This window comes from Pelodiscus sinensis, chromosome 2 (genome assembly GCF_052426305.1).
Source record: "Pelodiscus sinensis isolate ZL-2025 chromosome 2, ASM5242630v1, whole genome shotgun sequence".
Classification (NCBI taxonomy): Eukaryota; Metazoa; Chordata; order Testudines; family Trionychidae; genus Pelodiscus; species Pelodiscus sinensis.
Genome location: NC_143053.1, coordinates 138,379,807 through 138,404,334, shown reverse-complemented (window position 1 = coordinate 138,404,334; position 24,528 = coordinate 138,379,807). Strand labels below are relative to the sequence as shown.

General features: G+C 49.0%; 1 protein-coding gene across 5 annotated transcripts in view; it reads right to left on the bottom strand.

Moving 5' to 3' along the window:
• LOC102461020 (serine/threonine-protein kinase SBK2-like) overlaps positions 1–15,246 on the bottom strand; it is a 39,055-nt gene extending 23,809 nt beyond the window's left edge. For 3 of the 5 annotated variants that reach the window (XR_016348885.1, XM_089776442.1, XM_075921479.2), the window contains exons 1-3: positions 13,024–13,168; positions 1,048–1,222; positions 420–622 (exon numbers count right to left, since the gene is read on the bottom strand). Coding sequence is in view for 4 of the 5 variants with exons in the window: in XM_089776442.1 (XP_089632568.1) it covers positions 420–622; positions 1,048–1,222; positions 13,024–13,167 (522 nt within the window). In the remaining variant the exon portion in view is untranslated. Of the gene's footprint in view, positions 1–419; positions 623–1,047; positions 1,223–13,023; positions 13,169–14,011; positions 14,167–14,867 lie in introns of those variants that run through there. The other 2 variants (XM_089776443.1, XM_089776444.1) reach the window with 2 other exon arrangements.
• Positions 15,247–24,528: the final 9,282 nt, after the last annotated feature.

Genomic DNA, 24,528 nt, shown 5'->3' with positions numbered 1-24,528 from the left:
TGCCCAGGGACAGAGAGAGGAGACGTTGCAACCCACAGTGCCATGGCAGCCTAGCCAGCCAGACAGGCACCAGCCAGCGTTGCATGTAGGGGAGACTCTGGCACTTCCTATGTTGAAGATGGGTGCTCTAAGGATATAGCCATTCCCCCGACCTAATAGGACAATACTCTGTGTCCCATTCCCTGCCCCTCCTCAGCCAGTCCCATACGCTGGGGATCGATCGGAGCTGGTGCCTCCTAATGGGGAAAGACCCTGTATCCCTTTCCCTATTCCAGCACCCCCTAAGCCTGCTAGTCCCCTATGGATTGGCCGGATGGGAGCTAGTGCCTCCTTCAGGAGACAGCCCCATGTCTCATTTCCTGTGCTGGAGCTGGATTGATGCTGAGTTCCAGTTCCCCTTCCCGTGGGGTAGCACTCACCCGTGGCTTGATGATGGAGATGAGGTCTCTGTGCAGTGCGGGCTCATAGAGAAAGCCATAGTGCTGGCTGGACTCAATGGCAATACCAAACATGCCGATGATGGCAGGATGGGTGGCGAGGGAGAGCGCCACGCAGTACTCATACAGGAAGGTTTGTAGCTTGGTGTGAGCTTTGGGAAGCAGCTTGAGAGCCATGGGCGTCCCTGAGAATGTGGGAGAGAGATTAGGCTCCTCTTGAAGAGCAGCTCACAGCATGGCCAGACAGGCGGGGCATTGGGCAGCCATGGGACATGGAACTGTGGAACTGACTGCCGCAGGCAGAGCACCAGCCTTGGCAGGTGTGCACTGTAGGAGCTGGTTAAGAGGATGGCCATTCCTGGCTGTTCTGAGATTGGACCAGTGAATTGCATGCAGGGTGGGTAGGTTGTGACCTGGGTCAGCAGGGGTAGGGGATACCAGACTAGATGGACCCATTTGTTCTGATCCAGAGCATTGACAGGGAGGGATTCCAGTGTAGATGGGACTATTTTCCTGATTTGGGGTGGGAGGAGAGAGGAGCTAAGGGGCAGGGGGAGCAGTCAGCAATGATAGGGTGGCACGCAGGGTCAAGGTGAGGGTAGCTCCTTACCTCTCTGCCTGTGAGTCACCAGCACCACATGGCCATACTTGCCCCTGCCCAGCTCCCGGATGACCTGGTAGTGCTCAGCCACCTCTGTGCGCACAAGGCTCTGGGCCGTGATCTCCAGCATCTCATCCAGCACGGCCAGTGCTGCTGCTCCTGGGCATTGGGCCATCACTGAGTCCTGTGGACACAACACAGGCTGAGCTAGGGCCCACTAGACACAGAGCCAGGCCCTGCACCTTATACACCACCTCATCCCTAGGTGCTCCATGAGAGCCTGGGGGCATCCTGGGAGTGCTTCCTCGCCTAGCTCCAAGTGGTGGTGCCCTGTCCATTCAGCAGCCTCCTACACTGCAGGCACAAAGTCATCAGGCTTTGTGACCTGATCCCCCTTGTTTGTCTTGGACAAGGGTCTGGTGAGTGCTGGGTGGAATAGGCACAGTCCAAAAGGGACACAGCTGAGACTCCCATTCTTCTCATACAGGCCAAGGATCTGCTGCCTCCATTAGGAGGAGGGGCTGCTGCCAGGAATAGCCCTCCTCAGCCTCCTCAACCCAACTCCAGGGGCGGAAGGAGAGGTCAATGTCTTATGAGGTCTGTGCTGTTACCGCTGCACATGAGGCCCAAATGTGACAGCCTCCTTCCCCATTCCAGGCACAGGGTCCCCCTGGCTCAGAATAAGGCTTTGAGCTGGGTGAAAGCCCTTTCAGCAGCCCTTCTAAGTGCTTCTGGGGAGACAAGACCCCACTAATGGGGGAGAGGGCGGATTATCCAATGGATGGGGCGCTCACTGCATTCTGAGTTTGGAAGCCACCAGACCTCCACCTGAGCGGCAGTGTGTGGATGTAGCTAGGCCTTGTCTGCAGTGGGTTTTGGTAATTACAGTTATTTGGAGGGAAACCCCTGCCCAGGTGGATCCTTCCTATTGCTGATGTTGTGTAAGGACACTAGCTCTACACGATGCCTCTTGTGCCACCACTCCTCAGGCAAGGCCTGACTCCTCAGCACACCAGAGAGACCTGTAACCCCTTGCCACTGCACAGCCTCTGGCTGTCAGGAATGGCTGCCTGCCCTGACATGGCTCCTGAGGCATCCACAAAGAGACCCAGTGAGCTCCCTTGCTGCAGGGGACCCGGGACTAGAGCTGGGGGAAGAAGTGATTTTTTTTTTTTGGTTTGTTGGCAACTTCAAAGTCAAAGAGAAATCAAAACATTTAAATTTGTTCAGATTTTTTGTTTGATTTCTCAAAACAAAGAATTTGGTGAAGCTGACACAAGTTTGCAAAATGTCACAGTGTCACCGAATCTGCATTTTCTGCTGAAAAAAAAAGTACTAAAACATCTCCTAGCTCTCCGGGGGCCTCTGGCTGTATATGGCCAATGACAGCATCCCAGGGCAGCCAGCTGTCATTGTATAGTGATTAGGTGCCCCTCCTCCCTTCCTCTCTCTCTCTCTCTCTCTCTGTCTGTCTGAGGGTTAATTGACAGCTCACTCTCATACCAAGTTTTCAAGAGAGCTGGACACACCAGTTCTGGGCACGCTGGGTGTGGAACTGTGTGTGACTCTACTCCCTTCCTCCCTCCCCTGCTCCAAGTCCTCTTAGCAGCTGGTACGGTGCCGTGGAGCCTGAATCTGCTGTTTGCGGGGATTTTCATGGGGCTCTGTTTTCCTGTCAAGCCTCTGGCTCTGCTACTGCCCCACTCTGGGATTCCAGTGTTTTGGGAAGGGGGCAGAATCCAGTTCCTCAGCCCTGAAGGACCCAATGCAGGTCTCTATAATGACCTCCAGTCACAGCACTTCAGTGAACAAAGCTCCTGAGCCAGCAGCACAGACCAGCCTCTTTAACTGGAGCTAATAAGGTCCCAGCCTTAGGCAGCAGGCCTAATCACCTGACCAGGCCATGGTACACACTGGGCTGGTAGGTCAGATTCCTCAGAGCCCCACAGGCCTGTTGGGACCTTTGCCCTGAAAAACTCTGACTGTTGAATGAGGGGCATCATGCTTCTGTAAAGACAGGTGCAGTGTTGAGAGAATGAGCGGTAATAAAGGCATGTAGCCTTTTCCCTTGAGTTCACATTGCTTCATCTAAATCAGAAGCCAAAGCTTATTACTCCTCCTTCATCCTCCCCCCACCTTCTGCCGTTGCTAACTTAGACCAGAGCTCTGGAATCCAGTGAGTTAGCCATGAAATTGCTAGAGCTGGTGAAAGCATTAAGGGCCAGATTTGTACAAGAGCTGAGGGCCCGGTGTGATGAGGTTAGCATCCCCAGTTGGGACTGGCTTTTCAGTAAGCACAGCAAAGAGCATTTCTGGAAACTTAGCCTGAGTCAGAGGTGCAAAAAACTCATGTACCTTCTGCCCCCCATTTAGCCAAAAGCAGCCAGGAGCCTCAGAACTAGCAGTGGGAAACTGTTTTTGGGAGTCGGGGGAAACTGACCCACAGAAAAATCAGTTGGGGGCTGCACACAAGTGAGATGCAGAAAAAGAAAACCAAACTTTCACTGATGTAGCCTCCAATTGAAAGCAGAAAGACATTCTCCACGCATACCAGAGCCTAAGGCAGCCCAGGCTAGTAGATTTTGTGTGCTCCTGCTCTGTGGTGAGGTTGCGGGGGGCCTGGAGTGCCAGCGTGGGCTCCCCAGTGCTGGGAGGGGAAGCCCTGAGCCTCAGGGGCCAGATCCAGGCAAGCCCCAGGGCCTTAAATTCCCTACCCTCGCAAAACCACCAGACCTCCCATATGGGCTGAAGCTCATCACTGCTTGCTCTCAAGGTCAGCTGCAGCCCTCACTGACAGGTGTGAGCCCATGGATGGGGATGGGCATAGCATCTGGGTGCAGAGTATAGGGAATACATTATGATGATCATCTGAGGAAAAGGCATCCACCCACTGCCACTGGGGAGACCCGAAGCTGTATGCATGGAAGTGATTTGACCGAAGGAAGTTCAGGGTATACACACAGGCTGCATCTAGACTGGCAAGTTTTTCCGCAAAAGTGGCCACTTTTGCACAAAAACTTGCCAGCTGTCTACACTGGCCGCTTGATTTTGCGCAAAATCACTGATGTTCTACTGTCCAAAATCAGTGCTTCTTGCGCAAATGCTTTGACGTTCCCGTTAGGGCAAAAGCCCTTTTCCGGAAATGTTTTTGCGCAAGAGGGCCAGTGTAGACAGCTAAAAACTGTTTTGCGCAAAAAAAGTCCCGATGGCGAAAATGGTGATCAGGGCTTTCTTGCGCAAAACCGCGTCTAAATTGGCACAGACACTTTTACGCAAAAAGTGTTTTTGTGGAAAAGCGTCCGTGCCAATCTAGACACTCTTTTCTGCAAATGCTTTTAATGCAAAAACTTTTCCATTAAAAGCATTTGCGGAAAATCATGCCAGTGTAGACGTAGCCACACTGTAAGGGTTTGCAGCATTGGTTCCTTACTGCCTCAGGGACAGGGCCTGCAGCATCAGGCCTTTTGCTTGTCCAACCTCTACTGCTTGCTGGTATCTTAGAGCTGCCTCTGGAAGTGCTGCTCTGACAGCTCTAAGATACCAGCACCACTCAAGCCTGAAGTCACAGGGTTAGGGTTTAGCTTGGAGCAATTTGCTCAGGTGAGGGGTAAGTAGAACAGGAATTGGGGTGCAGCCGGCAGCCTCCCAACATGGCTCTGTGCACTGTGCTGTGGGCCTGTGCCGGGCGCTGGGCAGGGAGCACTGATACTCTCTGCACTTTGCAGAGTACATAGCATAGCTGAAGATGAGGACCCAATGCCCTAGCCAGGGTTTATCTCCCCCTCAGCAAGGCTGGAACTGGAGACAGGCTGGATCCTTTATGAACCCAACTCTGCTCCTCACTCCCCCTCTGGGCTGTACCCGACCTCCCTGGAGACACTGCTGCCAGTTGTGAGTGCTGGAGATGCCCTCACCCTTCCCTTCACAAATGCTCTCCAGTTACAGCAGCATTGGTCACCTGGATCCCTGGGCTGCCGGACTGACAAGGACCCAACAGCAGGACCATGCCCATTTGACTGTTGACCTTTACATGCAGGACTTTGCAGGGCAGCAGAAAACTGATCACTGGGGGAGCTCAGCCTGAGCCTACATCGCTGCAGCCACCCCTCAGGATCCAGCTCACCTTATCCGTCTCCTACACTGGGCAAAGTCACCCCTACCCTCCAGTGCACCCACCTCCCACACAGGAGCTGGCACTAGCCCCCTGCTTCTCTCTGCCCTTTGCATGTCTCTGGGATGGAACAGATCATCAGCCTTTCCCAGCTCACACGCTGACTGCATGGCTCTCTGTTCAACTGGTCACTATCAGTGCTGCTATTGTTATTGATAACACAGCTAATGGTTACAGGGTGTGATCAGAGCACAGGGGCTGAGAGTCAGGGCTCCTGGGCTCTACCCCCAGATTTGGGAGAGGACTGGGATCTGGTGGATTAGAACAGGGTGACTGGGAGACAGACCCCTGGGCTACGTCTACACTGGCACCCTTTTCCGGAAATGCTTAAAATGGAACAGTTTTCCGTTATAAGTATTTCCGGAAAAAGAGCGTCTACATTGGCAGGATGCTTTTCTGGAAAAGCACTTTTTCCGGAAAAGTGTCCGTGCCAATCTAGATGCGCTTTTCTGCAAAAAAGCCCCGATCGTCATTTTTGTGATCGGGACTTTTTTGCGGAAAAGAAATCTATGCTGTCTACACTGGCCCTTTTCCGGAACAGTTTTCCGGAAAAGGACTTTTGCCCAAATGGGAGCAGCATAGTTTTTCCGGAAAAGCACTGATGATTTTACAGTAGATCGTCAGTGCTTTTCCGGAAATTCATGGGGCCAGTGTAGACATCTGGTAAGTTATTCCGGAAAAGCGGCTGATTTTCCAGAATAAGTGGCCAATGTAGACACAGCCCTGGGGTCTAGCACCGTCTCTCCCTTGGGCAGCTAGGGGTTGTGCAGTAGTACATGAGGATGGGAAAAGTCTGGTTGCATTGTCCTTGGAACTGTATTAAATGCAGTAACTGTATGTACTGACAGGCAGCTGCAATTCATCTCCTTCCTGAACAAAACATGGACTCTGTAGGATGAATGGTTAAGAGTGGCTGTTAGCTAGTGTAAGTCCTGAGTACATCCCGCGTTCCATGCACCTAACTGATGTCTCCACCTCTGAGGTGTCTGGAGAGCAGTGCCAGGTTTGCAGTGGCACCATAGGGCCGGGCCCACACTCAGAAGGGGCCCGTTATGGTTGCCAGGCAGGAGCGCCAGAAGATCCCAAAAAGTGGCCCCATCCACCTGCTCCACCCCTCTGCCAGAGGCTCCACCCACACTCAGCCTTTCCCCTGTGGCCCTACCCAGGCTCCATCCACTCCTCACCCCAAGGCTCCACCCATGCTCAGCCCCTTCCCTGAGGCCCCACCCTTGGACCACCTCTTCCCACCCCTAGTCCACCTCTTCTCCCAGGACCTTGCTTTCTGCTCACTCCTCTCCACACTGCATGGCTCACCCACCCTTAGGGCAGGAAACAAGTGGGAAGACTAACAGTGAAGGGCCATTGTCCCCCCACCCCTGTTCTATGCCCATGTTGTCCAGTTTTCAATGCTAAAATTCCAGTTACAGGAGTAACCACAATCAGCCTCCATCGCAGGAAGAGCAGCTGCTGCTGCCTAGAGAAGTTGCAGCTCAGCTGCAGAGAGAATTCATTCCCAAGGACCTGGCTCCCATAGAGAGAGGTAGAAACCAACTCCCTGCTGCCCCAGAGGGATCCGGTCCACCCTGCTCTGCCCTGCTGTGCTTGCCCCCAGCCCCGTCTCACTCTGGAAACTGACCACCCCCACCATTACGCCTTGCTGTGCTCTTGCCTCTTCCTCCCTTTGGAGACTGATATGCCCACAAATATGTTTGGCGGCAGGCCCACAAAAGGTTAATCCGGCCATGCTGGAGAGCACTGGCTGGTTCAGCACTGGCTAGGGAGGGGAGCAGGGTTTCCCAACCTATGGGTCGGGACCCAAATATGGGTTGCCATTACATTTCAAACGGGTCACCAAGTGTCTCCCCAGGTGGTTCTGCTGCCCCCTGTTTTTGAATTGTGTTGGGTCACCAAGACTTCCTCAAGTGTCAAAATGGGTCCCCATCTGGAAAAGGGAACCGCTGGAGGAGAGGGAGGATGTCAAATGCAAGCCAAAGCCATGACAGGGAAAATTTCCATTCTCAGAAAATGCTTCCCGTGCCCTCCCGAGCATCTGTGCAGAGAAGAGAGGCCATGGGGATATAAAGTCTCAGCCAGCAGCTCATTCCACAGCTATCACCAGAGGCATCTACTCTTGGGTAGGTAAAATTGCCCTTGTGCTTTTACCAGCATGACTGGCATAGGGGTACCTAAAAAGGGGCATTCCATGCATTCCAGAAGCCAACATTAGAGACACATAACGAATGCACTGAGACAGAACAATGTAACCACTCATTCTTAGAGCCATCGATTTTAAAGCCAGAAGGGTCCATGTAATCTAATCTCACAGGCCATCCAATTTCACACTTGCACACAATTACTTGTGTACTGAACTCTATAAAGTGTCTGACTAAAGCACATCTTCCAGAGAGACAAGATGGTTAGGTACTGTCTTTTATTGGCTCAACTTTTGTTGGTAAGAGAGAGAAGTTTTTGAGACACACAGAGCTCTCCTGCAGATTTGGGAAAGGTTCTCTGACTAGGTCTTCACTTAAAAGGCTACAAGGGCACAGCTATAGTGCTGCAGCCACCCCACTGTAGCGCTTTAGTGTAGATGCCAATGGGAGGAGTTCTGCCATAAACACAGGTAATTCACTTCCCCCAAGAGGCAGTAGCTAGATCAAAGGAATTCTTTTGTTGGCCTAGCAGAGGGGTTAGGTTGGCTTAACTACACTGCTCAGGGGATGTGAATTTTCACACCCTGTACAATGTAGTTAAATTGACCTAATTGTATGGTATAGGTCAGTATTCCCTCTAATTTTTTCCATCTATGTGCAGAATACATTTTCATATGTTACCAAGGCATGTGTGGATGTGCACCACCAATAGAAACACATGCTGCTGGGTGTTTTTGCTGTGGGTGCTCTGCTAATCATCTGGGCAGCATTTGAATCTCTCCTGGGTGCCCACCCAATCGCTCAGCATACAGGGAACACTGGTGTAGACTGGCCTCAGAGTGTTATAGCTAAATATAATATGAATCATATTGTTTAGCATAATTAGTTAACACAGATTTGAAGTGATCAGTGAAGGTGAAGGGGCCCATTGAATGCTCCTGCAGTCATAGGACAAAAAAGAGGAGGGACAGAAATCCAGTATTGTAATGAACTATAAAGCCAGGATATTTATTAAGACCATGATTTTCAGTGTCTCAGAAAGTTATGAGTTTAAGTTCCCCGGTTAATCTTTTGAAGGTGTTGTGCATGTTTTCTTTGAAGACAAGGGCTAAAAGGTGTGATCCTTCTGTGAAAAGTGTCCACCCATAAGTGATATGGCATATTCATTTTTCTCACTCAGAAATGTGTACAGTGTTGGTCTAAAGACTTCAACTGATGGAGAATCCACCATTTCCCATGGTTGTTTGAATCAATAGTTAATCACCCTCACTGTTAGAAATCTGTCTTATTTCTAGTTTGAATTAGTCTAGCTTCAGCTTCCAGGAGCTCATTCTTGTGATACCTTTTTATGCTAGATTAACAAATCCTTTAGGGTATGTCTACACTACCCCGCTAGTTCGAACTAGCGGGGTAATGTAGGCATACCGCACTTGCAAATGAAGCCCAGGATTTGAATTTCCCGGGCTTCATTTGCATAAGCCGGGTGCCGCCATTTTTAAATCCCGGCTGGTTCGAACCCCGTGGAGCGCAGCTACACGCGGCACGAACTAGGTAGTTCGGACTAGGCTTCCTAGTTCGAACTACCGTTACTCCTCATTCCACGAGCACATCTTCCTGCCACTTGCTCCACACCACCGCCAGCATATGCAGCCTTACGGCACCAGAACTTGGGAGCAAGTCACAGAGGCCCAGCTACACTGAGGGGCAGCAGGGACATGCTGGTAGCAGCACGGAGCCAGCAGCTGAAAGTCGCTTTAGCTTCACTGCACTGCCAGGGCATTTTGAATTGCCTAGGGGCACCATGCAATTCCTATGCACGTGTGAGGCAAGGGAGACCTTTACCCCTCCCAGAGCTGCTGCCAGGGCGGGTGCCCTAGGTAAATGCAACACTCCCCACCACTGTTCCCTCAAATCTTTTCTAGCCATGTGTGGAATAATTTTTATGTGAACCACAGCGTGCAAATGTGCACTGCTAGTAGAAACAAAAACACCTAATGATGGACACTCTGCTAATCAGCTGGGCAGCATTTGAATCTCTCCTGAGTGGCTGCATAAGTGCACAGTTTATAGGGAACATTGCTCCTTCCCCCTCCCCCTGCACTCCTTCACACACTCCACTCCCTTCCAGAGCCTACACCCTCTCCCCACATCTCCAGTCCCCAAACTCCTTCCCAGAGCCTCACCCACTCCTGCACCCCACCCTCTGCCCCAGACCAGAGCCTGCACCATCTCCACTCCAAAGCTTGATCCCTCACCCTCTCATGCACCCAACCTCCATCCCAAAGCTGCATCCCTTGTATATGCCAATTCCCTGTCTCAGCCCAGAGCCTGTACCTAGCACCCACACTCCCTCCCAGAGCCCACATCACCACCCCCACCCCCCCCCACCACCGAAACTCTCTCCTAGAGCCTTAGGCAGATGGAGGGGAGGGAGTTTGGGTGATGGGCAGGTGTGTTCTCTAGACATTCTGGGCATCACCTGATGGGAGGGGTTCTCTCCTATATATATAATATACTTCCCCGAAAGGCAACAAAGAGGTTGAGAGAAGAATTCAACCATTGATCTAGTGCTGTCTACACAGGGTCGTAGGTCAGCTTAACAATGCCACTAAGGGATGTGGATTTTTCACACCAGTGACCACCATAGTTAAGACAACCTAATTTTCTACTGTAGACCAGGCCTAAAGCATGTTCTCCTGTCCACATATAATTTTAGTGGCTCTTTTTCTCTGTCCAGTTTTTCAACATCCTTTTTAAAATATTGAAACCCGAGTTGAATGCAATGTTCCTTTATTACTAATTCCAGATATAAATCACCTCCCTATTCCTACACCAGGGGTGGGGAACCTTTTTGGGTTGGGGGCCGCTGACACACCAAAAAATCGGTTGAAGGCTGCACACAAGCGAGAAGCAAAGTAAAAGCCCCTGACTGAAAAGGAGAAAGACACTCCCCACATTCCCCTTGCCCACCCAGACTAGAAGATTGGGGGGGGGGGGCTAGTAGATTTTGTGTGCTCCAGCCCTGCAGGTAGGTGACTGAGGGGCTGAGGCACCAGTGAGGGCTCCCCAGTGCTGAGCCTCAGGGGCAGTATCCAAGGAAGTCCAGGCCTGCGGTTACCCACCCTGGTCCTAAAGCCTAGTGACTTGTTTTTACATCAAAGGATTTAATTAGCCCTTTCTCCCACAGCATTCAACGGGAGCTTGTGTTAATTTACTTGTCCAGTACTAATCCTTAAATCATTTTCAGAATCACAGCTTTCCAGGATACAGTCCCCAACTGAGTAGCTATGGCTACAGTCCTTGTTCCTAGGTGCATAATTTTGCATTTGGCAGTATTAAAATGGAACTGAGTGAACAATAAATGTTACCGTGCAAGAGCCAAACTGTAAAAAATAAATAAATAAATTGGGGTTTAGAGGTTTTCCCATCAAAACCAATAAATAAATAAATACGTTTTGTTTGAAGTAAACATTTCTTTTGACCCAAAATATTTTTTTTTCATTTTCTCATTTTGTTATTGATCATTTTTAGATATTTTTCACCCTTTTTAGTATTTGCGTTTTTTAAATAGCTAAATTTAAAACAAAATACTGTTTAAAAATGAAATGTCAGGATGAAGCATTTTCTTTTCTGGTCAAAACTACTCACCGACTTCAATGTAAATTCACAAATAGTTTTGATGCCCCCAGAATGGATTCTGGCAAGTTTACCACCTACCAAAATTCTCTTGCCTGTCTCTACATTAAAAACATTTCATTTGAATTTGGCCCAGCTTATCAAGCAATCCAGATTGCTCTGTATCACTTTGCCAGTCCTTGTGTCATTCAGGGCACATCTACACAGCAGGGCTAAAGTCAAAATAAGCTACATGACTTGAGCTAAGTCAATTGCATAGCTAAAGTCAAAATAGCTTACTTTGGCTTTTGGTGCTGTGTGCACAGCAGGAAGTCCGAGAAAGAGCACTCTTCCTTCGACTTCTCTTACTCCTCGTACAATGAGGGTTACAGGAGTCGGAGTAAGAAGTCCTCTAGCTCCACATTATTTTGACATTATGTCAAAATAACTGTTTGCTGTGTAGATGTGGATTTTGTTATTTCAGAATAACATCAGTTATTCCAAAATAACACTGCTGTGTAGACATAGCCTCACACATTTTATAAGCAGTGATTTTATAGAAGCATCCTCATTCTATGATAGGTTCCCCACTGATAACTATTCAGACAAATTTAATGTGACATTGTTACAAAATCAATATGGCACACATTAAATGGATTAAAAACTGATAAGTCTCAAAAAGTAATAGTAAAGAGGAGGAGTCATCATTGAGAGGGTCATTTGTAGTGAGGTGCTGTAAAGATCAATTCTTGACCCTATGTGTAATAAATTGGACATAAGCAAATAATATGTATTTTTATATGTCCAAATGAAAAGACATGTAGATAGGAACAAAGAGTGTAAGCCAAGCTTATAGGATGGTGATGCTATCCCTGGAAAGCAGGGACTCTGAGAAAGACCTGGGCATCATGGTGGATAATTAACTAAACATGAAGACCCAGCAACACTGTGCCCTAAAGAGCTCTAGCAATCCTTGATTGCATAAACAAGGGAATCTAGAGCAGAGTAGAGAGGATATATTACTTCTGTGTTTGGCACAGATCTGACTGGTACTGGGCGACTGGTTCCAGTTCTGGTGTCCACAGTTCAAGAGGATGATGATATACAGGAGAGGGCTCAGAAAAGATCCATGAGGATGATGAAACGATTAGGAAATATGTCTTATAGTGATATACTTAAAGAACTCAGTCTATTTTATCAGAGAAAGTGATGACTTGTCTGTAAGTACCTACATGGGGAACTATTTGATAATGAGTTCTTCAATTTAGCAGACAAAGGCATAAAAAGACCCAATGCTTGGAAGCTGAATCGAGACAAATCAAGACTCAAAATTACATATAATTCTTGTTAACAATGAGAGTAGTTAACCCCCAGGAACAATTTTACAAGGATCATGATGGATTCTCCAACACTAGCAATTTTTAAATCAAGATTGAAAGATTTTTTTCCCAAAGATACGCTCTAGTTCAAACAGGAACTAATTCAAGGAAGTTCTGGGGATCAGACTAGATGATCACAGTGGTCTCTTCTGTTTTAACAATCGATCATTGGCTTTTTAAGCTCAGCCAGTGAACCAGTTCTTAATCTCACTGGGCAGAACCATGTAATGATTTCACTGGGACTGAGCCACATCACATTTTCACCCAGACCGAGCACAATAATAATTTCAGTGGACAAAACTATGTAACAATCTTACCGGACAAAACCATCTACCGATCTCTCCAGGATAGCACTGTGTAACAATTTCCCCGGGACAGAGCTGTTAAAATATCTCACCAGGCAGAGCTGCAGAATGATCTCACCCGATAAAAGCCACGTAACAATCTCACCAAAGCAGAACCGTGTAACAATCTCACCATTGATCAGATGGCACTGGCTGCCAGATGTCTGGAACTGCTGGGCTCCATGTTGTTCAGTGCACTAACCCGGCTTTCTGGCGCTGGTTTTGGGGGTACCTAGTCGTGCCCCTTTGTGTGCCTATCCTTTGTCTGTGACAGTGACTGGACTGCATGACCCCCGCTCCCCTGCCTGCCCCAAGCCTCTCACCTTCTCCAGCAGCACAGTACTGAGTGCTGCAGGCTGTCCTGCTTCCCCTGTTTGTGCTGCTGGGCTCAGCTCTGTCTGTGCTGTGCAGCTGGAGGGGCCGTCAGGCATTACAGGACTAAGCGTGACGCTCCGCCCTCTCCCCATATTTCTGGCCCTAGGGGACTTGCTGCTTCTGCTCTGAAGGTGACAGCAGAGGGGAGGTGTCTGGTGTGTTATCTGTCAGATAGGGCACATGGAAAGGAGGGTGATACAGATTCCTCTGTCCTCAGTGTTTGGAATGGGGGTGGCACTGCTCATGGAGTCTTAACCCCATGAGCCTTGGGGATGCTCAGGGGTAGAAGGGCACCTGGAGTTTGAGGCTTAGTCCGGGGAATTGGGGTCTGTGCCTTTAAGCGTTGAGCTTCCCTAGCAAGGCGCTGCGACGTGCTTGTTAGGCACAGCCAGTTGCAAGTTGGAACCTGACACAGAACAAAGCAGGCGCCATCGCAGCGCGGTCGTGTGGACACTTATGACAAGACAGGAGGGGTTCTTCCCTCGCTCCACTAAATCCACCTCCCAGCAGGCAGCAGCCATGTCACAGGAAGAATTCTTTCCAAGTGGTGACCACACGGGACCTCCCATTGGCCTAACTACACAGGGCATGACATTTTTCAGGGCCCTGAGTAATGAAGTTAAACTGACCTAACTCTATTTAGACCAGACCGGAGTGATCATTGGACACCACATAAGCTCCCTTCTATATCCTTCCTTGAACCCCTATGCTGCTCTGACCCCTTACCCTCAGTGATGCTGCAGAGACAGAGATTTTGTACATGATCGTTGCTGTGCGACAATGGCAGGGGAGGGACCTCCTGGAGCCGCACTCCCTGACTTTCTCACATGAGCCAGGAGCCTTTGATCCCTGTGGTATAATAAGCAGGATAGCCCTTGCTGGATTGGGTTTGTTGTTTCCTCTCCAAACGTCAAAACCTGTTCCCCGTGAACTCACCAGCAAAACTCCTTTTGATCTTAAGGGGAACAGGATTTGGCTCCAACAAGAGCTCAGAGAATGTGATTTCAATCAATTGCTTCTCTGTCCAGAGATAGTTCTCATGCATGTTGCTCTGACAGACTAATTTTGATTGCCCCTCCTGTATGTTATGCCTAGGGAAATAATAAAACATTTGAGGCACATCATCTATACTTTTATTTTTACAAGTTTTTCACATTGGCACAATGCAAATATCAACTTTCATCTAGATCTTAGGATCTCAAATTCTAGCCCAACAACTCCTGTCAGATGAACCGAAGAAAGGTTACTACTTTTTTTAAAAATAAAGCATTCTCTTATCCAAAGCACTGTACAGTAGTTAGCTAACAGTATAAACAACATTTGGAGAGATCATTAAGTGATCCACTGAGACCCTCAGCCATTTTAAGTGGCCTGTGAGGGGAAAAAAAGTTAGATTACAAAAACAATCAGGAGAACTCACTTTATTGTTATTTTCTTCCTATACTTGTAATATAGGAGGAGAAGGGGAGGAGGGAAGATGAGAGAGAATGTTTTTCTTGGCTGGGTCCCAAGAGGGGGGCAACATGAAGCTGAGCACAGGGCCCCGTTAACTCTAAATCCCCCACTGCCCATTGCTAATTCCTTCCTGGCAGCTGGCAATGGCTGTGGAAGGGAAGTAGTCCCAGTCAGCCCATTCAGACCCAGGATGGGGAGTGTCTCTGTACTGCAGGGCAGAGCTGGATGTACTTCAAAGCCTACTGTAGCCATGGCTTTGCGCTGTGTGCAAATATAGTGCACTGGGGTTGATGGGCAAAGTGTTCCCACCAGAGACAAACTCTCATACAGAATGTACCTGCGTGGGTGCCACTCAGTGCTGGGGAGAGCCTAGCTCAGCAGCTCCTGGAGAATGTGACCTGGGGTGTCCCAGGCAAGGGGTACACAACCCTCTGCACTCAACTCCCTGTACCTGGAGGTATCTTCTCTAGTGTCACTCTTCATTTTCCATGGCTGCTTGGTTCTTGGCTTGTCTGCAAGAGATCCCATCACTGGTTCAGTGACAATAGTGGTGGGCAAAGAGATAATAAATGGATAGCTAGATTTGTATAGGAATCTAGGGTTATGTCTACACAGTAACGTTACTTCAGAACCACTGGCGTTATTCCAAAATAACAGAGTCTGCATGTACACAGCAGGTAGTTATTTTGACATGTCAAAATACTATCAAACTGGAGGACTTCTTACTCTGACTCCTGTAACCCTCATTGTAAGAGGAGTAAGGGAAGTGGGAGGAAGAGTGCTCTACCTTATACTTCCTGCTGTGTAGACAGTGCCTAAAGCCAAAATAAGCTATTTCAATTTAAGCTACACAATTGTCATAGCTCAAGTTGTGTAGCTTATCTCTGCTTTAGCTCTGTTGTGTAGCCATGCCCTAGGTTGCAAGGGAACTGCAAAGAACAGCAAGGACTTTGGGGCAGGAGTAACAGGGACCCAGGCTAGGTGCACTGGGCTGGAAGGGAGGAGAGGCAGGAATGCTGTCAGTGGAGAGCAAGGAGGAGATTTTCATTTGGGGCTTCAAGTTCCAATCTAGTGTCCATCAGGAGCTCTGTGAGGCCTGTGCACCTGCCTCCATTACCATCCACCCCCCTTTCCCATGCCCTCCTGTTTCCATGGAGCTACCATTGCAATGTCAGGCAAGCTGAGGGGCAGGGCAGTGGGCCAGCGTGTGGCCGCCAGGGGCAAAGCTGCTGAATGATATGCATCTCGTATAACATTCATACATGCAACAGGTTTGTCACGCATTCCCGCAGCTCAGGGGAAAGGCCTTGTGCTCTATATGGGGGCTGGGGCTCTAAGATGCAACCTGGGAGTTCTAAGCCCAGTTCTTCCACTGATTGCAATCAGCATTTGTGTGCTTCCCCAACCCTTATCACCAGCTAAGGCCTCACGTTTCTACCTGTCCTGTCATGAACCCATTCCACCACTGAGGTAACTGGGAGATGGACACAGACAGTACAGGCAGAGATAGAGATGGGGAATCCAGGTTTCTGATATGGCAAAGCCAAATTTCAGCCAGTGCTTCATGCTGCCTTTCAGAAGGAATGGTCCTAACTGTACTATCTCTAACCCCTACACCACACTTTGCCCATACAGTCATGAATATAACCCAGGAATCTTAACACCCAACATTCCTCTGCTGCCTCACAAAGGGTGTGTCTAGACTACATGCCTCCTTCGACGGAGGCATGTAGATTAGCCAGATCGGAAGAGGGAAATGAAGCCGCGATTAAAATAATCGCGGCTTCATTTAAATTTAAATGGCTGCCCCGATCTGCCGATCAGCTGTTTGTCGGCAGATCGGGGGAGTCTGGACGCGATGCCCCGACAAAGAAGCCTTTCTTCATCGACACAGGTAAACCTGGTTTCACGAGGCTTACCTGTGTCGATGAAGAAAGGCTTCTTTGTCGGGGCATCGCGTCCAGACTCCCCCGATCTGCCGACAAACAGCTGATCGGCAGATCGGGGCATCCATTTAAATTTAAATGAAGCCGCGATTATTTTAATCGCGGCTTCATTTCCCTCTTCCGATCTGGCTAATCTACATGCCTCCATCGAAGGAGGCATGTAGTCTAGACACACCCAAAGAGCTGTGTGTCCCACTGGCAAAGTGTAGCCTGTGTCTTCCTCTATGGCTAGATAATAGCAAATCACAAGCCATTGCTCCTATGGCTGAACTGGAAGAAGTCTATGTGGTAGATCTACATTTCCTGCACTCAAATCATGCTGATATCCCATAGGCAGGGCAGGAATTATACTATAAGGAGTCTGTAGTGTGTCTTACATTTAGGTTACTATTTTTTTCCATTATAAAAGATTCCTTTCTTTGAGAAGCTCTCACATCCATCCCTCGCCACCTCTGCTACTTTTTGGTGCTGCTGAGTTTTGCTAGTCTTCAGCAGAAAAGTCCATGAACCACAACCTTGCCTCTTCTTTGTTCTGTGAAGTTCCATTGTGGTTAGCTAAGATTTAATATGTTAACTATTACCATTTTCCATCTCTTACATTCCTTGTTCAGGAAAACAGGCAGGAACAAAAACGTGTTTTCTTTCTTATGGCATTTCAAATGCAATGGTCTGAGATTATAATGGAATCTTGCAATACAAAAGGCATTCTAATACTCCTGAGGCTGTGTCTACATTGGCAAGATTTTGCACAAAAGCAGGCAATGTTAATTTCTTGCGCAAGAAAGCCCGATGGCTAAAATGGCCATCGGAGCTTTCTTGCGCAAGGGAGCGTCTCTACTGGCACAGATGCTTTTGCGCAAAAGCACATACCAGTGTAGACGCTCTCTTGCGCAAATACTTTAACGCAAAAACTCTTGCATTAAAAGTATTTGCGCAAAATCTTGCCAATGTAGACATAGCCCTGGTGTAGCTAGATGGATTCCCCTTATGCCATCACTGTATGCCTGTGTCTAGACTGGCAAGTTTTTCCAGAAAATCATCTGCTTTTCCGGAAAAAACTTGCCAGCTGTCTACACTGGCTGCTTGAATTTCTGGAAAAGCACTGACGATCTCATGTAAAATCATCAGTGCTTTTCCGGAAAAACGATGCTGCTCCCGTTTGGGCAAAAGTCTTTTTCCGAAAGACTTTTGCGCAAAAGGGCCAGTGTAGACAGCATAGTACTGTTTTCCGCAAAAAAGCCCCGATCGTGAAAAAGGCGATCGGCGGTTTTCCGCAAAAAGTGCTTTTGCGGAAAAGCATCCTGCCAATCTAGACGCGCTTTTCCGAAAATGCTTTTAACGGAAAACTTTTCCGTTAAAAGCATTTTTGGAAATTCATGCCAGTGTAGACGTAGCCTATAAGCGTGAAAGGGGCTGTTGTCTGATGTGCTGCATAGCTGTACCTCACAACAGTCACAATATAGTGATCCTTGAATTTTCCATTTGTAGAGGAGATGTCCATGCCTATGCAACCTTCCCATGGTCTCCCATTACATGTGAAAGAACAACAGATGTCATCAAATTGGTGACCAAATGTTCAAGGACTTCTTGGTCAGAAAAGCAATAGCAATCTAAATACTAACTGGACAAGAACATTCTCAAGAGCCAAATATGCAGCTACACAGCAAAAGCAGCAGCACCAACAGATATGGCACTAGGAACTGCCAGAGAAACTATGGTGAGGGTGGACAGGCCAAGCTGGAGATACCCACAAACAACCTCCCAGACCTAGCACCTGGTTCCCTCAATCCAGGACACCAGCCTTCTTCAGCTAACAACAGATTAATTTAATTCTGTAGCTTATGTGTAACAATCAATGCTAACAGCTCAGTGTTGATGACACATGATCAAGAAGTTGTTATAGTTACATCCATAGACTCTCTCTTCACTGTTGTACATGACTGTTGCAGGGCGGACTCACCACCCTGGCGCCTCCAGCTGGCTGTTCTGGGGATTAGCTCTCTTGCCTCACTGGACACCTCTCTCCAGGTGGTATCTCCCTGCGTTTCTCCCTGGTCACGGCATCCTCTCAGTTCCCCTGCCTATCATGGCTGCCTCACTACAGCCCTCATAGCCCTGGGCCTTGCTCCAGGCCCTCTAGCCTGGGAGCTCACTTGGCTAGAGCTCCCCTAGCCCTACCCTTCTTCCCCAGCATTGCTCTAGTTCCAGGGAGCCACCTACTTCCCTAGCAGACAGATCCTTACTGCTGTCTCCTCTGAGCAGCCGACTAGTCTCCTTTATATAGCCCCCAGCTGGGCCCTCATTAGCACTAACTGCCCCAGCTGGGGCTTTCCTTTCAGCCCCTGCTCCAGGCTGGGGTTTTGCCCTGTCACACACCCTCCCTTTGGCTGTGTCTAGACTGGCCAGTTTTTCCAGAAAATCAGCCGCTTTTCCGGAAAAACTTGCCAGCTGTCTACACTGGCCGCTTGAATTTCCGCAAAAGCACTGACTTCCTACTGTAAGAAATCAGTGCTTTTTGCGGAAATACTATGCTGCTCCCGTTCGGGCAAAAGTCCCTTTTGCGCAAAACTTTTGCGCAAAAGGGCCAGTGTAAACAGCTGAGATTTGTTTTCCGCAAAAATGCCCCAATCGCGAAAATGGCAATCGGGGCTTTTTTGCGGAAAAGCGCATCTAGATTGGCCACGGACGCTTTTCCGCAAAAAGTGCTTTTGTGGAAAAGCGTCTGTGCCAATCTAGATGCTCTGTTCCGAAAATGCTTTTAACGGAAAACTTTTCCATTAAAAGCATTTCCAGAAAATCATGCCAGTCTAGACACAGCCTTTATGTCTGGGGCTTCGCTTGCCCCGCTTGCCTCTGGTTAGGGCCTCCGGTGTCCTCCCCCTCCCTGGACCTAGCCTCCCCTAGGGCCCTAGCTACCCCCAGATTCTCCCTACCTGCCTCTGAGCATAAGCTGCAGAGGTGGCATGCCGGCTGGTGCTCTTCCCAGAGAGTTGCGGCGACACCACTGTCAGTGCAGGGCAATGGCACCCTGTCACGATGACATAAAAACATCCCTAAGAAATTGCACACAAATAAACAACATTACAAGAACATGAAGGTTGCAAAGTGAAGTACTCAATGGTCAAGAAAAGATATGCAGTTGTCTGGAAAACCTTAACTCTGCCCTTTTAAAATCAGAAAACTACCTCTTTCTTACAGGTGTGACACTAGCAACAGCTGGGACTTACTGCCCCAACACATCTCAAATGTGCTACACAGCCTCTCATCTGCTATTCTCCAGTATGAATATAGCCCTGTGCAGCAGCACTAACAGCTGTTCCCAGCTACTGGCCATCTGGTGACCCCTGTGTGAAATGAGTTTGCTGGGTCTCATCTCCAGCTCCCTTTTCACAAACTCACCACCATTCTTACTCTGTACAAACAAGCAAACTCAGCAGCAATACTAGGAACTGCCTGGGCTGTGGAGAACAAGCTGTCCTTGTGATCCCCAGTGACAGCACCTCCGCACCATACTAGAGCTGAGGGCAGCTACAGAGCTCTATGGAGGGTGGGGTACCCTTCATACAGACAGGGGGCTCTGTTCACCAGGACTCTCATGCTGATGCCGTTCACCAGCACTAAAATTACATCCTTATTTTTAAGATGAAGTTTATGGTAATATGCAAGCTATTTACCGTATGCAAGTAGGCCATTATAATTTACAGAGAATGACACCATTGACAGTTCTGCATAGGTCCCATGATACCTAGCCTGCTTGGAGCCTTAAACTAAGGTAGGGAAGAGCCCACTGGCTCCCAACCCCCATCGCTCTACCTTCTCCTGCTATTAATCTGTCCTGCCAGCACCCCTGTCCAGTCCCAGCAGGTGGCCATGCGGAGCCAGACAGTGGTGCAGGATGGGGGTTGCCACTCTGTTCCCATGAAAGCAGGGCTGGGGCTGTGTGCTCACCCAGTTCCCAAGCATAGGTAGGGCTCTCAGTTGCTGCCGCCAGCTGCACAGGCCATTTGTGCTGTGAGGTCATTTTTCTCTATGCCATCACTTTGGAATCTGCTGGCCCCTTTCCCTGAAGAATGTTCCAGGAGGGGGAAGGGAGCAGATGCACCAACTTGTCCCCATTGCTCATGGGAGGGGAGAGGGCAACAGGAGTGGAACTGCCCTGGGTTGCTAGGCTCCTTAGCATCCTCCTCTCCCCACCCCTTAGCAACCCAAAACCATTTTCATGGGAAGGGTGAGGCAAGAAGGGGGCTCAAGAGCCCAGCAGCCTGGGGCACCTGCCCTACTTCTGTCCCTTCCCCTCTCATGAGAGTGGCACTGGCTTTGCCCAGCTAAGAGAGAAAGCTGTTCCTGCCTCAGCTCTGATTGGTTGCTGTGCTCCAGGAGGTGGGAAAATAGTGCAGGCAGCCAATTGGAGGGGTTTTAAGTTCATTAGGGATGGAGAAAAGCTGCTCAGCCCAGCTCAAACTCCCCCCCCCCCCCCCCACACACACACAAGTTGCCTTTGCTGCTGTGAGGTATGGGAGCTTGTGCTGCTGAGGGGGAGGCATTAGGCTACAAAGCAGCCTTCTCTCCAGGGCAATGTAAGGGGCTAGCCAGGCTGCAGGCTGCAGGTGTGGTGGTGAGTCCCTCAGCTGGCACTATGATGGTGCAGGGTTCGAGCTTCATCCCACTGTGCGTGAGGAGCTGGTAGTTCCTGTGCATTGACTCTTCTACAAGGTAGCCCCCTTCCAACCTGAACTTGGACACAGCAGGAGAGTGCTGTGCCCTGGGGTCCTGGTATCACTTGGGCTTGAGGCAAAAGGCTGCTTTTGAAAAACATGCCCTATGGCTTGTGTCCAGTGTCCTTCATGCAACAGCAGAAACGTGTCCCCTGTTATTAGCCCACCCCCCAAAGAAACTGCTGCCTTGGGTTTTAAGCCCAATCGTGCTCTTGAAGGTGCTGTGGACAGACCTAAATTCCTCAAGCTCTCTCTCTCTGTTCTCCTTTCCAGGATCACAGGCAGGCTCTGGGGATGTGGAACAGGCTTGAATTTCCATGTTCCTGTTTGGTTGATTCATTTGGGAATGCTGGGGCACAAAGAGTATCATGGGGACTTTCTGGGAAGCTGCCCATAAAAATGTATGTATTGTAACTCTGGAGGTACATGGTGTGAGAGGAATGTAGATGTCACTCTGCCCTGGACAGCCAGAGCTGCCTTACCCCCCACCAGCACAGTCCCTCGATGCCATGGACTTCAGCCCTGGTCAATGTGGATTTTTGTGTGTGGAGCTAAATGGTCAGTGACTGAGCAGCCTCCTGGTTCCCTTTCTCTGACCAGCTTGTCCATTCTTGTGTCCTACATCTGCTCAGGGAAAAGCCTTGCCTGTAGGGGCCTGCCCCACCTGTCTGGATGGGAAGGGCCCTGAGAGATGAGTCAGGACAGTTTCACTGTGCAGTGTGGGGTAGGCGTGTGTAGGGACAGCCTGGGCAGTGGAATGCTGTGACCATTTGTCCCTTCCTCAAGTCTCACCTGAGGGCACAAGGTCCTGGGAGTGGGCACTGGGAAGGCATTTTCCCTCAGCCTCAATGAGCACAAGAGTCTTTTGCAGTTTGTGTCCAGATACACAGTAGTAAACAAAGGGATATTTCTAGGAACATTTCTCACCCTGTGAAAGGAGGTTTTATAAATGCCTGGGAGAGTAAATTCAGGGAGGGTCAGAAACAAGAGACCTGGAGTAGTGCTGCTTGCATGGACTCCTGAAAGTACTTCCCCAAAGCACTCCCCTGTTGAAAGGGAACAGTATGGTGGAGTCTGCAAATACTTCCCTGCCTCAGAGTCCCACCCACTCATGCTGGTATAAACTGAGGCATGAAATCCCTTTTGAGCTGCAGATGAAAAGTCTCTCATCTCTCTGGAGATGTGCCAGTCTCACTTCTCCCAAGTTCCAGCAACTGCCCCTGTCCAGGGCTAGACTCTGTCCCAGCTCCCAATGTGCCTCAAATTGCCCGACACCGCCTCCCCACCATCCACTCTGTGAGAAGCCTCTGACATACATCAGCAAATAAACACTGCCACTAACTCATAAGCAGCAATGGCCAACCAGCCTGCCTTTGGCTCTCTCCCCAGAAACACTGCTCAGTATTGGCTGCAGTGACAAAAGAGTCTAAAGACCTTTGGGCTAATGCCCATTCATGTGTTTCACTGCAGGCCTGGGAGAAACAACCACCAAAACAAAATACTGCTCACGTGGAAACTTTGCTGTGGCGGGGACAGATGGAGTTGATGCAGCTGCAGCCATATTCATTATATTGTCCCCTGATGATTCCTTATCAGGTCGGAGAGTCTCAGGGCACATCTACACAGAGGGCTAAAGCCGAAATTAGCTATGCAGCTTGAGCCACGTCAGTTGAGTAGCTTAAGTCGAAATAGCTTATTTCGGCTTTTGGCTATGTTTGCACAGCAGAAGGTCCAAGAAAGAGCACTCTTCCTCTGACTTCCCTTACTCCTCGTACAATGAGGGTTGCAGGAGTTGGAGTAAGAAGTCTTCCAGCTCGACATTATTTTGATATGTCAAAATAACTGCTTGTGTGTAGATGCAGACTATGTTATTTCGGTATATCTTGCTCTGACTGGGTGCTTCTGCCAGCCACCTGCTTGCCGCTCCCATGGGCCACTCCCACCTACTGCCCTCTGCTGCCACTCACCTTTCTGTTGTGACCTCTGCAGGTTGGCCTGTTAGTGCTTTTTAGCCCTTAGCAGACTGGTCGGAAATACAATCCCACCACAAGCAGTTGCAGCTCTGACTGAGCATTGAAAATAACAAAGAGGCTTCCCATTAAGCCTACTTAGTCTTTGAACTGTGGGAAGGAACAGGTTAAACAAACAGGGCACAATTGAGGAGAGTCCACACCACAGACTTGAACACTTATTCCCACCCCTCTTACTTTCACAGGGCTCTGGCATTAATGAGGTTGTTTCAGTTGAGGGCGACCTCCTCATTTGGGACAGGTTAAGCAGTTTTGCTCCCCTTTCTTCATACAATAATGACAATAGTATTGACAACAGCATTTTACTACCCATGCATTCAGTTCTCTTTGTCACCCAACATCGGCCATAGTTGATCTCTTTATGCAACTCCACTGTCTGCTGGCTGTCTAAGCAGAATAGTGTGTTCATGTACATACAGTTTGCTCCTGAAGTCTTGCCCTTTCCCAGCCTCCTGTCAGGAGAGAGTTCATTCAGACCCTGTTTACATCCTCCCTCCAGCTAAGAATGTGTCATCCTGGCAAATCACACTCCAGATTATACCAACTGCTTGATTTTTCCTCAGAGGCTCTGAAGAAACCCACTATGGCTGCCATGAGCCTGTGAGCTAAGTATATCACTTCTTCACTAACCGCTGCAGGTCCATCATAAGCTAGTCTGTTTATTGGCCTTATAACCTTGTTGTGCCTATTGAGAGTGGGCCTGACAGAGGCAAATTCTTCATGTGCTAGGGATGGTGAGGGTTCCCTTAAGGCTACTCCCACTACTGGTACAGGCCCTGCATTTCTTGCTGTGGTACTGGAATGCCCAGAGCACCTTCCACTTGTATGTCCCCTCTGCTCTCCAATCTAGGAGTTTCAACACAAACCTGTTTTTCTTCAAGGAGGTCTGGGAAGTTGGTGGGACAAATTCACTGTCCCAGGCTTGTCTCAGTGTTGATAGGGGGAGGGGGTTGCCATGAACAGGCCTAAATGCTTCAACCCTGGAGTTTAGAGCTGAAAAAGATTTAGCTGAGGCTGGAATCTTGTCTCTATTCTAGGATATTCCACAGTAGGGTCCTCCTTTTCAGACTCACTCTCAGATGTGCTAGATAAGGATGTATTAGCCTCAGAGGGCACACCCTGTATGTATGTTAGTGGTGGATTTGATCCAGCACCCTTTTTTCACCAAGATCCCATGTCATGGTCCATTCAATAAGGGGAACCTACTATCTCCCCCACAGGTAGAAGGAGGTTTCTATGAATAATCTTTATTTGTCCTGTCCCTGTCCCAGCTTTAATCTTGTAGACCAGCAGTTCTTCTAGATTTG